At 39.6% G+C, this 16,002-nt stretch overlaps 1 protein-coding gene and 1 pseudogene across 4 annotated transcripts in view; both read right to left on the bottom strand.

The window, feature by feature from the left end:
- Positions 1-5,762: 5,762 nt before the first annotated feature.
- Positions 5,763-16,002, bottom strand: part of STRADB (STE20 related adaptor beta) — a 31,958-nt gene continuing 21,718 nt past the window's right edge. For 2 of the 3 annotated variants that reach the window (XM_023218997.2, XM_023219002.1), the window contains 8 exons: positions 14,683-14,804; positions 13,021-13,129; positions 12,006-12,129; positions 8,833-9,004; positions 8,423-8,527; positions 8,016-8,260; positions 7,087-7,129; positions 5,763-6,584 (listed from right to left, as the gene is read on the bottom strand). In XM_023218997.2, coding sequence (XP_023074765.1) covers positions 6,441-6,584; positions 7,087-7,129; positions 8,016-8,260; positions 8,423-8,527; positions 8,833-9,004; positions 12,006-12,129; positions 13,021-13,129; positions 14,683-14,804 — 1,064 coding nt within the window. In that variant the 3' untranslated portion in view covers positions 5,763-6,440. Of the gene's footprint in view, positions 6,609-7,086; positions 7,130-8,015; positions 8,261-8,422; positions 8,528-8,832; positions 9,005-12,005; positions 12,130-13,020; positions 13,130-14,682; positions 14,805-16,002 lie in introns of all 3 variants that reach the window. The other variant, XM_023219011.2, reaches the window with a different exon arrangement.
- LOC111547298 lies at positions 9,325-10,410 on the bottom strand (annotated as a pseudogene). The gene has a single exon (XR_002733083.2). The product of XR_002733083.2 is annotated as an RWD domain-containing protein 1 pseudogene (transcript).

The raw sequence follows: 16,002 nt of genomic DNA, 5'->3' as shown, positions 1-16,002 counted from the left end.
TGATTTGTTTTTTCTAAGACCAGCCGAGCGGGCGCAAAAGAACCAGTGGGTAGGCAAGTGTAACAGCAAAACTGCTGGTTTATTTTAGTAACCTAAGGTGTGCGGGAGAAGTCTGTCGGCCTCCGGCGAAGGAGGCTGGCAGAGTCCCCCCGTGGGGCTCTCGGACGGACTTCCCACAGTCCCAACATCCCAACAGGACTGGGGCTGTGAGAGGGCCGCGTGGCTCAATGGCGGAGAGCGGCTTTTCTAGGAGTGGGAGGGCAATAGGTGGGGCATGGGCGTGTCAGGGGCGTTCCGCAGGTGCGACCAGGTAAATCTTGGTCTCTTCAGATTGACGTCACCTGGCGCATGCCCAGTTGGTCTGCACCCTCCCTGGGCGCCGGCTGCATTTTCGCGCGCGCGGGAAGAGTTGGTGGTGAAGAAGAACCCGGAAGTGCACCATCTTGCCTCCGTTCGTCCAAACAATATACTTTTACTCTTCAGCTCTAGTTATATTTCTAGATTCAACAGTTTGCAATTCTCTGGGCCTTATACTTGTTTATTAACTTTTTTGGGACAGAGTTCTAGCTATGTTGCCCAGGTTGGTCTCAAACTCTGGGCTCAAATGATCCTCCCGCCTCAGCTTGTCAAGTAACTGAGATTTATAGGTATGTGCCACCACACCCAGCTGAACTTTTATTCATTTTAACATCATCTGATATTGCATTTTTTTACACAATAAAAATAAGAATATAGTTAATTCCTGAAGTATCTCTTACACAGCAGTGACTTTCTAAGTTACTCATACAATTGTGAAAGAGCCTCTTAGTACCACCATACTTGGGAAACTGCATAAAATTGTAGAAACTGAATAAAATACAATCTGGCTAAATCAACATAGGATTTAAATCAGACTTCTGAGAATTGGTTCTGTTTCATTGTAAGTACAGTATTTGGATCTTGTTGAACTTTGATCCACTCTTGAAAAGCAAAACTCGATTTACAGAATTTTTGTTTCTGTTTTTCTACCAGAAGTTATAATGACTATGGGGTTTAAATAGAATTGGTTGATGGAAAACATAATTCCTGATCATTCAATGTTATAATCAGGATAGTAATTTTTTCTAGGGACTAAGAATTTCCAGTAATCCTCAAAGTTGTCAGTACTTGTATCAGTCAGCTTGTAACTGGAAAACACAACTCTAGATCTTTCAGGTAGAAGGAATACAGGGAGTTGGTTTTGTGGGTGATGGAATCAAGGCTAAGAAGCAGAAAGGGATGTTGAAGCAACCCAGAGATTAGCAAGAGTGGGAAGTGCTACCACCACTAGGATGGAAAGGACAGTAGGGGGAACTGGTGCTACCAGAGTCTTGAAGCTAGAGACAAAGATGATACCGCCACTGCCGGGGACACTCGAAGCAGAAGGGGAGTGGGGCAAAGGGTGAGATATACTATGTTTCTCCTCTCTTGTCCTGCTCTCTGATCTTCTACTATTGCCTCATTGGAAACCAGAGATTGCGGGTACATGGGAAACGTAGATCCTAGTGAAGCAGAACAGCGAGAGAGTGGAGAAATGAACCTGAGAGCTAATAGGCAACTGGCCAACAGTACTTATGAGGGAAACCATTGATCTGGCTTGCAGTAAAGGACGAAATATTTACTAGATAGAAATCTCAAATCTCTTTGCCACATTAACTTTTTAATGGCAATATTGTGACAAGCAAAGAATTTAAAACTTCTTACCATGGAAATCTCTTACATTTTCACAAGTCTTTTTTTTTTAATTCAAATACTTTAATTCAAGAAAGAATTCAGTAAATATTAAACATCTACAATACGCCAGACACTTTTAAATATACCAGTGAATAAGACAATATTCTCAGGAAGTCCACAGTCCTTCGGGAACATAAACACAGAAGTAATTAGAGTTGTGTCAGTGCTTTTTGGGGAAGGTACTATAGAAGCTCGTAAGAGGGCATTTTAGCTAAAGTGACTGCTAGTTTGGGTCCTTTGAAAAGCAGACACCAAGATGAAATTAGACGTGTGGTAGTCATGGCCCCTACCAATGTGTCCATGTCCTAATCCCAGAAACCTGTGAATGTTACCTTATGTGATGAGAGATTTTTGCAACTGTGATTAAACCAATGGTGTTGAGATGGGGGGAATTATCCCAAATTATCTGGGTGGGCACAATATAATCACAAAAGTCAGAGAAGGAGATGGGACCGCAGAAGCAGAAGTTGGAGAAGTGCTGTGCCATGAGGGAAGGAAGTAGGAAGCCTCTAGAATCTGGGAAGGCAACAGAATCTCCCCTAGAGACTCCGGAAGGAGTGTAGTGCTACCAATCCATTTTAAACTTCTGACCTCCAGAACTGTCAGATAATAATGTGCATTATTTTAAGCCACTGGGTTTGTGGTAATTTGTCACAGCCGTGGTAGGAAATTAATACCACCTGCAACAGATGTTTTGAGGGGAAAAGTCTGGGAGGGAAAACTAGGGAGGCAGTAGAAAATGGCTGGGAGAGCTGTCCATGATGTAAGTCTGACCAAAGTGGAAGAGAGGGAGGAAGACAAAAAGGCAGAATAGGAAATGGCTTAGACTGCAGTGTCATTCTAAATAAGTTTCACTCGGGCTGATGGGGAGTGCTCCAGCCGAAGCCATTAATCACGAAAGGCCTTTGTCTCCCAGGAATGGGCTTGACTTGCAATCCCTGCTGCCAGGGCTATGGATAGGATGAGGCAGGTATGGTAGGTAGGAAAATGTTCCCCAAAAGATGCCTATATCCTAAGGCCCAGAACCTGTTAATATGTTAGGTTATGTGGCTAAAGGGAACTATGATTGCAGACAGAATTAAGGTTGCTTATCAGCTGACTGTAGACAGGGAAGCTATCCCAGATTATCTCGCTATGCCCAGTATAATCACAGGGGTCTTTAAAAAGTAGAAGATGGAATCAAAGGGAGAACCAGAGAAATGGCAGAATGAGGATTCAGCCCCAAATTGCTGACTTTGAAGATGGACAAACAGGGCCATGAGCCAAGGAATGTGAACAGTTTCTAAAAACTGAAAAGGCCAAGGAAACAGATTCCCCTCTGGAGCCTCCAGAAGGAAAGGAACCCTGCCAAACCTTGATTTTAGCTCAGTAAGACTGATTTCAAACTTCTGTACCAGAACTTCAAAATAATATTTGTGTTGCTTAAGCCACTAAGTTTGTGGCAACTTGTTACAGCAGCCATTGGAAATACAGCAAGCAAGGAGCCTAAGGTACAAAATTTAAGAAAGCACTCACAGGGTGAAGTCATCACTCATGGTGATACCCATGTGATGGTTGGTTTTGTGTGTCAACTGTACTGGGCACAGGTGCCCAGATACTCAGTCAAACATTATTCTGAATGCCTGTACTCCCAGCACTTTGTGAGTCCAGGGTCAAGAGTTCTAGACTAGCCTGGCCAACATGGTGAAACCCCATCTCTACTAAAAATACAAAAATGAGCTGGGCATGGTGGCCGGAGCCTGTAATCCCAGCTACTTGGGAGGCTGATGCAGGAGACTCACTGGAACCCGGGAGGTAGAAGTTACAGTGAGCTGAAATCATGCCACTGCACTCCAGCCTGGATGACAGAGCAAGACTCTATCTCAAAAAAACAAACAAAAAATAACATTATTCTTAGTGTCTCCGTGAGGATATGTATTAGGGTTCTCCAGAGGGGCAGAAGTAATGAATATATGAAATGGAGTTTACTAGGGAGAATTGGCTCACACTATCACAAGGTGAAGTCCTGCAGTAGGCCATCTGCAAGCTGAGGAAGAAAGAAGCCAGCAGTTGCTCCGTCCAAGTCCAAAAGCTTCAAAAGCAGCAAAGCCAACAGTGTAGCCCTCAGTCTGTGGCTGAAGGCCCAAAAGTCCCCAGGAGGCCCGTGTGCAACTCCCAGAGTCCAAAGGCCAAAGAACCCAGAGTCTGATGTCTAAGGGCAGGAGGAATGGAAGGAAGCATCCAGCACGGAAGAAAGATGAAATCCTCAAGGCTCAGCAAACAAGGTTATCCCTCTTCTGGCTGCCATCTTCTAGCTGTTTAGCAGCTGACTGCATGGTGCCCACCCACATTGATGGTGGGTCTTCCTCTCCCAGTCCACTGACTCAAATGTCACTCTCCTCTGGCAAAACCCTCATACACACCCAGAAACAATACTTTACCACAAGGGTCCCCAAACCGCTCTGTGGACCCATACGAGTCAGTGGCCTGTTAGGAACCCAGCGTCACAGCAGGTGAGCAGCAGGGTGGGTGAGCATTACCGCCTGAGCTCTGCCTCCTGCCAGATCAGCGGCCACATTAAATTCTCATAGGAGCACCAACCCTATTGTGAACTGCACACACGAGCGATCTAGGTTGTGCCACTCCTTATGATAATCTAATGCCTGAGATGGAACAGTTTCATCCTGAAACTATCCCCCACCCCATGGAGAAACTGTATACCACAAAACTGGTGCCAAAAAGTTGGGACCACTGCGTTATCAGCTATCTAGACATCCTTCAATCCAATCAAGTTGACAATATTAACCATCACAGGGTGTTTCTGGATCAGACTAACATTTAAATTGGTCGACTAAGTAAAGCAGATGGCATTCTCTAATATGAGTGGACCTCATCCAATCAATTGAAGACCTGAATAGAAGAGAAAGGCTAAACTTCCCCCAAGTAAAAGAGAATTCCTCCTGCCTGAATGCATTTGAACTGGGACATTGGCTTTTTCCTGCCTTTGGACTCAAACTGAAACACTTACTCTTCCTGGGTCTTGAGTCTGACAGCCTTTGGATGAGAACTACACCATCCGCTCTTCTGGACGTCCAGCTTGCTAACTCACCTGGTAGATCTTTGGACTTGTCAGCCTCCACAATCACATGAACCAATTCCTTATAATAAATCTATTTATATATGTGTATATATAAAATGTAGATATATATGCACATTCATTCTATTGGCTACTTCTCTGGCGTACCCTAATACATCCCACAGTAGGAGATCTGAGAAGCACCATTTCATGCCCTTTATGGTCCAATTTTTAAACTACACACATTCAGGAGAACCTCCACACAGATTTGAAAGAACCTCTAAGGTCTCTGGGCCTCTCTTACAGAGGGAAATTTAGAAGGAGGAGGTTAGTAGGAAGAACTATAGCCCTTACCACTAGAGGTGGTCTTAGGGCCTCAGTGGTCTTCATCTTCTCCCTTTTCCACCGTCCATTTTAAATTCTTTCACTTTGGTGGGTCTTGGTGGCTTAACGGATGGAGTAACCCAAACCTTCATTCTTGAGCGGGTCCAGTCAATAAACATGAAGATAATTGTGCTTGAAATGGCCTATGGATTTGTATATTATTTGTCTTTTTAATTTTTTAGTCCTGAAGTAATCATTTTAAAATAACTTTTAATGTAATATAAATAAGATTGTATAAATTAAGAAAATCACCTGAAGTAGGTCCCAGTTTACCACACCTCCAAACTACGTATTCTTTTTGAATACATAGTTTGAGACATGGTAGAGTCTCTTTTCTAATTAGGAAATATTAATTAAGACCTCTGTGTCCTCATGTTGTACCTCCTACAGGAGCAATAACCATACAAAAGGCCAGAATGCCTTCTGCCTCCATTTAATCGAATACTCAGTTGATTGATTATAGATTATGTAAATGAATCTGCTTGAGAAAGGGCTTTTCTTGGCAAAACAAATCAGAATCTGTATTTTAGCTCTGTCAAACCATGCAAGGAAAATAAATAAAAGCATAAACTCAATTCAGTAAATCTTTATTGAGCTCCCACGGGGTGCATGAATTTAGGATCTATAATTTACATAAGTAGGAAAGTGTTACTTTAGCCCCCCTTTTTAAAAAAAAGCAAATTACAATTTCTGTATATATTTCAAGTGAATCATTTAATGTGAGTGAGGTTCAGTTAGATGTTACCATAAGTATTAACAGAAGAAAAAGGGAAAGCACAAACATTTTCCCTCTACAGAAAAGGGTCTGATGTAAGATAAACCAGCCTGTTGGTTTAACAATAGCTCATTAAAAAGGCCAGAGAATCTGGGAGAAGAAGATGTACTTGGAAGCACTGTCCTCTGAGGGCCCATTCCCAAGGGACAGCAAAATACTGAAAAAAATTAACTGGCTCAAAAATTATATTGAGAGAGAAAAAGAGTTAGTCACAGCTTAGAAAAAAATTCCAGAATAAATGACACTCGCTAGATTAGTAATTCTGATGTTTCCTTGGAGTTGTCATAGTACTCTGTGGGAACCAGAGGGACTACAAACTGATGCCCCTTTGAACAGAGTGGTTTAAATAATAGATTCTCCAGTGCACCAACTGTATTTTCAAGTATAATTCTGGTATTTGTACCTAGCAATACAGAAGAAAAAGCAGCAAGGAGAAAGTGTCAAGTATATAGGACATAAAATGATTTGGCAGCCCTAGAATTCCCAGTATGAGTCTTTTTCATCAGGAAAATCACATTCTGGCTCAGTCCAAGGTAACACTGGAGGCAATGATATTGATGGCTTGTTATAAGCAGGAGGCAACAGTGAAAGTATTGAATCGTGGCTTTCTTCTTTCATCTGTTAAAGAAACTCAAAATAAGGCTGTTGATACATCATTTCAATACATCAGTTTTGTTAGCAATAAATAACTTTTAAAGAATTTATGTTAAATGTGTTTAAAATTGTTTTCAGGTATTCCCCCTAAAACTGCCTTTGATTCTAGTCATCTGAAAACAGGAAGAAGAGCCAAATAAACTGACTTCTTATCAGAATTACTTTGCCTTTTCATCATTTCTAGCCAACATAGAAAATGGCTCTAAATTAATCAAAATATACACCAAGCATCAATAACATGTAATGATAGTCCATTTTGTTTTTACTCATTTTGTTTTGAAGAATGAAAGTATTTTAGAAAGTCTGTAATTGAACTACCAAAAGTTTTCTTGTTTTTAACTTTATTTTGTAACAGAGTTATTAGTAAGAACTTTGGTAACCAAAATATCTCATCAAGCCAACAAAATAAAGTGACTTTTTAATAGTAATTAAAAACATCGAGACAACGGATGATAGATCAGCTCACCTGTTTGAAGAAAACATGGGACAATAAACTGCTTGCTGATGGCCTGAAATTTTTAAGAAAGTTATAAAAAAACCTTTATATTAGAATGTAGATTTCAGGTGTATAAATATGTTAGAAATTAGGTTTAGAGCTATAAAACCTAATAAGAAAAAATTAAAAAGAATATATATCAGAAGCCCAATTCTTAGCTACAACCTTGACTAAAGGGAATAATTGTAGAGGTACCCTTCAATTAATCCATACTCAACATCTACTGGACACAGTATTTACTGACAGTAACTTAGTAGGGTAGCAGCAATTCACATTTTTATACTGCTTAGAGTCAACATAAATGTGCTAATTAATGTCTAGAAAGAGTAACTGATTTTTACTCTGATTTTTCTTGTAAAAATCAGTTAGAAAATGGTACAGCTGAGACTGGAGCCCAACTCTTCTGATTCTTTTCTTTTGAGATGCAGTCTCACTCTGTCACCTAGGTTACAGTACAGTGGCGTGATCTCGGCTCACTGTAACCTCTGCTTACTGGGTTCAAGCAATTCTCCTCCCTCAGCCTCCCGAGTAGCTGGGACTACAGGTGCATGCCACCACACCCGGCTAATTTTTGTATTTTTAGTAGAGACGGGGTTTCACCATGTTGGCCAGGCTGGTCTTGAACTCCTGACCTCAGGCGATCCACCCACCTCGGCCTCCCAAAGTGCTGGGATTTAAGGCGTGAGCCACCGCACCCAGCCTCTTCTGATTTTGAATCCAGTATTCTCATTTCCTTGTTCCCACTAGTTGTTCTTAGCACTGACATTTTCTAGATTAGACAATACTTTGATCAAAACATTGATAAAAGATTTGTATTCTCCTGGAAGGGCAATGTTACAAAGCTTCTATAAAATGTAAAACATGTACATTTTGCAGTATTTAGAAGAGATCAATATTACCTTTTCTCAGGATCTTGTTGCAAACAGAGCTGTACCAAGCTAAAGAAGGCAGGAGAGAAGGTTTTTGAGGATGGTGTGTGTAATCGGTCACTATTTACTGTGTGAGTTCCACTGGAGACAAGCACACTTTCTCCAATCCCAGAGTCTACACCTGACCGGGAGTTTTTCATTCTGGATTCTGATTGAGGGAAAATACTGATATCCAATGGGCTGTAAGGAGGACCTTTCAGTTTCTGTAACAGCATCTAAAAGAAACAGAACTTTCCTTCAACACTTTCCAGGCAAAATATTAAAACAGTAACAATAAAGCTCCTAAGAGTCTATAGCAAATGTATTTAACAGAAATTATCTAGAATGTAAGCAATCTTATGAAAGGGAAGTAGCTCAGGGATTTTAGCAGCACTTACCTGAGTTCTATGCATGTCCTGGAAAGGCACCTGCCCACTGGCTAATTCACATGCTGTAATCCCAACACTGTAAATATCTGACTTCACATTATACCCATGTAAATCCTGTAGGACACAATTAATTTGAAGTCTTTTAGTGCAAATAAGTTAACCAAAGTTATACATGTGTGCTTTTTTGATAAAGAATGGTGAACAATAATGGAAAAGAAACCCATAAGTGACAAATCAATATATGGTATTTAATACACACTTAATATATGGTATTTAATTTCCTAACCTAATTTTGACAAGAAAGAGAAAGTCTTGCAGAAGGCCATTCACCAATCCACATATAAAGTTACAACTGTACTTCAGTCAAACTCAGAAGACACTTGAGACACAGAAAACCCAATGCAACGGCCACACCTGACCTGTCTCAGTAGTTCTGGACTCAGCCACGGCTGCACTGATGTGCTGAACTGTGGGAAATCATACACAGCCGTATGCCTCTGTCCATGCTTAACCAAACTATGCAGATGGGACAGGCCAGAGAGGGTCACTAGGCCATCACCAGAAATGAGGATATGGCTGGCTTTAATACTCCTGGAACAAAGAGAAACAATCCTAAGTAATAGGAAACTGGCCAATGAAGAAAGAATAAAAATCTGGTAGGAACAAATCCATATATTCTCTTGGAAATTAAATACCCTTTATAAAACAGCAGTATAAACTGCAAAAGAGTACTGCAAAACTGCTGTTTACACAGGAAATATTCAGGGAATAGGAATTCTTTCAACTACTTACTACAGCACCAACACAAGTAAAGATATATAATTGAAAGCTACATGTTAAGAACTGATGGCCGGGCACAGTGGCTCACGCCTCTAATCCCAACACTTTGTTGTTTTTTGTTGTTGTTGTTGTTTTTGAAATTTTAAGGTCAGTTTATTAAGTTCAATGATGAAAGCTATCAGAAGAATATTCTCCTGAAAATAATTTTTTCTTAGAAAAAAAGAAAGGAAAACAAAACCCTCTGAGCATAGCCACAGATGCTGTGGCAGTCAAGCCTCTCTGCAGATGGGGACAGTTCATTAGTCAGCTGAGTCACTCTCTGGGTCAGCAGGATTATAGTCTGGATCATCTTCATCATCCTCCAGCTCCAAGTCATCCATTTCTTGGAACAAAGACTCATCTACCTCCACGTTGTTTCCAGCATCCTCCAAGAACTGGATATCAGATGTGTCAAGATTATGGTCCGTTTCAAATAGTTGTTTCCCACTTAATTTATTTTTTCCTGCTTGTTCTTCTTCTTTCATCCTTTTCTTTTTAATTTCCAAGAGTTCTGCATCAAACTTGGCCTTCCAATTTAAGAAATTCTCAATTGTAACTGGAGTACCATGGAATAATTGCTTTTCAGCTTCTTCTGCTTCTTTTTCTTTTTGTTTCTTTTCTTCTTCTCTTCTAGTTTTTATCTGATCTACTATTTCATTTAATTTTTCTTGCACAGCTGTCACTAGAGTAAAAATCATCACCATACCAAGATTTTCTTCAGCCTGTAATGCTAGTAATTTTAAAATGTCTGAGACATCATTATCTTCTAGGTTTTCCTGGGAGAATATTTCATAAAGGGGAGCTTCATCTGGGTATTTTTCACTGTATGTAAACTTGAGGGTAGTCTGGACAGTTTCATCATTTTCTCCAGCCTCAGATGTCACAGTAATGGTGAAGCTGGGTGGATTTTCTGATAATACTTAGCAGGACCTTGTCAAGTGAAGAACTACTGAAGGAGAATGTGGTATCAGGAGAGTCCATTTATATTTTGGAAGACTAGTTAGGAGGGTTGGATCAATGTGCAATCAAGCTGTGAAGGAGTCAGGGTAGATGGACTCCAGAGCCTCCAGCTCGTTGCGCTGTTCCTCGCCATAATCTGTCATCATGGCCCTTGCTCTTGCCCATGGATTGCCCAGACACCGAGGCGGCGCGCAGCAGCCCAGACAGCTGCAGCACCGGGAGCTCAATCCCAACACTTTGGAAGGCTGAGGCGGGCAGATCATGAGGTCAGATCGAGGCCATCCTGGATAACATGGTGAAACCTCGTCTCTACTAAAAATACAAAAACTTAGCCGGGCATGGTGGCGGGCGCCTGTAGTCCCAGCTACTTGGGAGGCTGAGGCAGGAGAATGGCGTGAACCCAGGAGGTAGAGCTTGCAATGAGCCAAGATTGCGCCACTGCACTCCAGCCTGGGGGACAGAGCGAGACTCTGTCCGTCTCAAAAAAAAAAAAAGAACTGATAATATTTTTTCAAACAAGGAATGGAATCAAATAATTAATTTCACTTTTTTTTTTTTTGAGAAAGAGTCTCACTCTGTGGCCCAGGCTGGAGTGCAGTGGCATGACCTCAGCTCACTGCAACCTTCACCTCCTGGGTTCAAGTGATTCTCCTGCCTCAGCCTCCTCAGTAGCTGGGACTGCAGGTGTGTGCCACCACACCTGGCTACTTTTTTTTTTTTTTTTTTTTTGTATTTTGAGTAGAGACAGGGTTTCACCATCTTGGCCAGGCTAGTCTCAAACTCCTGACCTCAAGTGATCTGCCCGTCTCAGCCTCCTAAAGTCCTGGGATTACAGGCATGAGCCACCATGCCTGGCCAATGTCACTATTTTTGAATGCTGTTGCAAAACACCTAAGAAGTGTTACCTAAAAAAAATCAAACAATATTTGAAATATAAGGTTTTAAAGCTAGATGTAATACTATCCAATAAAAGTCTCTCATACATCATTTATAAAAAAAAATTATACACTTCCTTTAATTGTCAGATAAATTATAAGAGCCTTGTTTTTTGATCCCAAACACTGAATTTGGAAGCTTAACAGAGGAGGATGGCCAATCATCTGGTGACATATAATGAAACCCCAGTTAACCAGAATATAGTGTGTTGGAAATCCTTGGTTAACTAGAATTTTGCTGAAAAAACAATAGTAAGACTAAAAGCTTTAAGGAGATTGAAACAAACAATAGTAAAGCAAGCTTATTTAAAGGTAACTTAATTAAAAAGTAAGATAAAGTTGCAGTCTATCTTAGAACAGCACTGTTTTTAACATTCAGTCAATCACTTTTGCATATACACTTTGGTAACAAGAGAAGTGATATTTAGGATGATAACCTCAAGGTACTTCAAAATAAGAAATCGAAGAAAAGCTTAATTCCAATTTATGCATAATATAAGATGGAAAGCAGATAATGAAGCTCTTCATTTGCTTAAACAAAAACAGAATGAAAAACACCCAGCTAACTAGGATCCCATTTCCTACAGTTCATCTCCTGAACATCCTCATTAGATTGAGACTGTGAGCTCCATGAGGGCAGGCACTCCACCCCAGCACCAAGAAATGCTTGGCACAGAGGATGTGGTCTGAACATGTTTGGTGAAGGGACATAAAATGTAAGCAATCCATTGCACCTAATGGTCCCTTCCTCCCTCAATTTTCACTTACAAGTTTCCTATCCCTCTTTCCTAACATTCAACTGCTCCTTCCTAAAACCTCCTTCAGAGAGTTCTTCCAGTAAAATTATTTCATTTAGTAAAATACAAATAAGTAAATACCTGTGAATACAGCCATTTTGGTGCAGATAGTTCAACCCTCTCACTGCTCCAAAGAGAATGTTTCTTATTAAAGTTTCACTCATTCCCTCAGGAAAATAGGTCCTCAAGAGTTGACTTGCTGAACCTGAAAGAAACCTCTAAAATCCTTATATGAACATTGAAAGTGATTTTGCTTCCAGCTGTGTTTTAATGTTCTCTTCAACCATAAACACAAACATATCTGTTACTTTTTGGAGTCTAACCCAAACAACACTTTCCCACACAAACATGATTTTCTTTCAAGAATCTTTAAACAATTTTTTCTAATGACACTCTAGAGATTAGGAAAGAGAATTAATGATTTGTCAATTTATTGAATAAAAATACATTCTGTGTGTGGAGATATATATATATGTATTAAGATATATATATATATATAAATATATATATATATATATTCTTAAATCCAGAAGCAATTCACAAAAGTTGTCCTAAAAATCAAAGTTCCAGAATCCATTCATTATTTATTCAACACAATAATGGAACACTACTTTGTGCTAAGTACTTTGTGAGCACCTGGGGACACCATAAATAAAAAATATATAAATGATCCTGGCCCTCAAGCAGCAGTGAGGGAGATGGGCACACACAAAGATGTTTCTAACACGGTGAAATAGTTTACAATGCAGTGTAACGGGGACAAGGATGGGGTGCAGAGGTGGAAAAACAACTTCTTTCTGCAGAATAACAGTAGGGTCTCCATTAAAAGAGGGGTAGGAAGCTGAAGGGAAGAGACAGCCTGTGCAAAGGCACAGAATTCTTGGAAAAGCAGTGGTGGTTCACTGATTATCATACCAATTCTTACTTTTTTCTGCAAACTGAAATTCAACATGCACCAGATATAAAAATATACCATGAAATCTAAAATCAGTCATTAGACTTATAAATTAAATGTGGCAAATCATAAATCTAAAATCCCAACTCATCTATATAATTATAACATCTAGGCTAAATTATTTAAAACCAGCATTCTTACCATAGGCCATAAATGGAGAAATAACCCAAAGCCAGCTGCCAACAGTGAAAACTGTCCAATAAGTTGTAATATTGGGATGCCGGAAAAAGTGGGAGAGAATCACGGCTTTCTAGGAAAAACACACAAGAGACAAGACATTTAAAAACAATCCTTTTTTCCTTATGATGAAAATGGCAGTCATGGCAACTAATACTCAAGGGCGCTTACTAGTGAAAGCACTGTTCTTAGTGCTTTTATCTATTTAAATCTCACAACCACTTCACAAAGTATGTGATATTATGATTCCCATTTTTCAGGGGACAGCACTTAAAAATAAGTTAGAAAACCTGTCCAAAAGCATGCAATTAACAAAAAGAAGTGGAAGTAGAATGTGAACTTAGTTTCCCTCTAGGGTCATACTCTTAACTGTACTATGTTCTTATTATAAAAACATTTAAAAATACATAAGAATCCCTCTATCGCTACCTCACAGAGACCCACTGTTAACATTTCATACGGTTTCTCCTAGTCTTTTTTTGTTTGTGTAATATACATGTGCACATATAAATATTTTAAGAATTGGAACAATATCCAAATAAAATCCTTTCCCCCTTTATATCAAAAATGATTCGTGACAATAAAAATGGTATTATAGGCCGGGTGCGATGGCTCAAGCCTGTAATCCCAGCACTTTGGGAGGCCGAGACGGGCGAATCACGAGGTCAGGAGATCGAGACCATCCTGGCTAACACGGTGAAACCCCGTCTCTACTAAAAATACAAAAAAAAAAAACTAGCCGGGCAAGGTGGCGGCGCCTGTAGTCCCAGCTACTCGGGAGGCTGAGGCAGGAGAATGGCCTGAACCTGGGAGGCGGAGCTTGCAGTGAGCTGAGATCCGGCCACTGCACTCCAGCCTGGGCGACAGAGCAAGACTCCGTCTCAAAAAAAAAAAAAAAAAAAAAAAAAAAAAGGTATTATAAAATACCTGAAATGCAATTCTGTCAAAATTTGTCATTCAGAAATTAATTTTGCTTATCTGGATGAAAAGGAAACTTTTTTATTTCTTCCATTGCCCTATGTGACTATTTAGGATGGGACTAACTAGGGGTATTGTAAAACTCCAGACCTGCATTTTGAATATGATATTCATTTGAAGGAGCAGCAGTTACCAAAGTTTGAATATATGTGTTCTTTCATATAATGAATCTGGCTTCCATGTATTCTTTCCAATTCTGTAACTGCATGTTAATTAGAAGAAATCTATATTTCCCTAACAGAAGAATTATTAGTTTGGGGGAGAAAATTCTTATAGATGTAATCTCCTCAAATAAACATTATATTAAATACAATCACCCCTTAATATCCATGGAGCACTGGTTCCAGGACTGCATCCCCTGACCGCCTCCCACACACCACCCCATGAATGTACCAAAATCTAATGGCATAATATTCACATATAAGCTATGCACATCCTCCTATATACTTTAAATCATTTCTAGGTTACTTATAATGTCTAATACAATGTAAATGCTATGTAAATAGTTATGCTGTGTTTTATTTGTACTATTTTTTATTGTATTATTTATTTTAAAATGTATTTTCTATTCACAATTGGTTGAATCTGCAGATGTGGAAGCAGTGGATACAGAGGGCCAACTGTGTATCATTTTCTTCATGTTGTTACCTGTAAAGCTTTCAGGCGTTCTTCATTGCAGTTTTCCAGATTTGTAATTTTTATAGTTACCAGTGTTCCCGTGGGAGTATGCCGTGCAAGATGGACAGAAGTCAAATTGTCAAATCCTCTTCCTATAATCAGGCATAAAAGTCATGTTAGTAACCAAAGAAGAAAAAAAATTGACAATTTAGACTTCATCAAAATTGAAAAGTCTTGCTCTTCAAAAAGTACTGTTAAGAAAATGAAAAGGCACACTACCCATTCAAAGTATTAATAATACTTATCAAGCAATCCAATTTAAAAACAGGCAGAGGATTAAACAGGCAATCCACAAAGTAAGATACAGGAACAGCCAATAAGCATATGAAAAGATGCTCAAGATAGAGAAATGCAAATTAAAACAGTGACATACCATTACATATCTATTATAATGACTAAAATTGTGACTTGATAAACCAATTGCGATATACTCACACAATGGAATGCTACTGAGCAATCCCCTGTCCCCACTCCCAGTCCCTGGCAACCACCAATCTGACTTTTGTCACATAAATGGTGTCAAAAATAACACAGTCGTCAGCTTCTTTTGTGTTTAGCTTCTTTCACTTGGCATATGCTTCTGAGACTCATCCATGTTGTTGTATGTTTCAGCAATTAATTTCTATTGCTGAGCAATAAACAATTGTATGGCTATGCCACAATTTATTTATCCATTTATAATACTGATGGTTATTTAGGTTGTTTTCAGTTTTCGGTGACTATAAAGCTGCCAAAAACAGTCCTATACCTATAATGTATAGGTAGACATATGTTTTCATTTATCTTTGGCAAATATCTATGAGTGAGATTGCTGGGTCATGTGGTAAACATATGCTTAACATTATAAGAAGTTGCCAAACTGTTTTCAAAAGTGGCTGAATTATTTCACATTCCCACAAACAATGTATAAGAGCTGTCACTGCCTGACATACTCACCAGCATTTGGTATCGTCAGCTTTTTAAATGTAAAACACCTAGAGTGGCACTTGCTAGCAGCCACCTAATAAACGTTAGTTACCTCCCTCTCTCCATGGTCACCAAATTTTGTCGATTTTTGAAATGAAGTTAATCTCAAATTCATCTCCTCTCCTCAGTGTCAGCGTCACTGACTTAGTCTGAGCCCCATCCTGTTGCCCTGGATGTATGCAGTGACTCCCTCATATGCCCTGCATTCTCAGCCAGGGCACACACCAGAATTACTGAGGGAACTACTGCAAAATGCCTCTGCCTTGACCCCACTCCCCAGAAACCTTGGTCCAGTAGCTCTATGATAGAATATAGGTGTTGTAA

The sequence above is a fragment of the Piliocolobus tephrosceles genome, chromosome 11, assembly GCF_002776525.5.
Source record: "Piliocolobus tephrosceles isolate RC106 chromosome 11, ASM277652v3, whole genome shotgun sequence".
Taxonomy (NCBI): Eukaryota; Metazoa; Chordata; class Mammalia; order Primates; family Cercopithecidae; genus Piliocolobus; species Piliocolobus tephrosceles.
The sequence above is the reverse complement of the archived record's forward strand: the minus strand, read 5'-3'. Positions and strand labels throughout refer to the sequence as shown.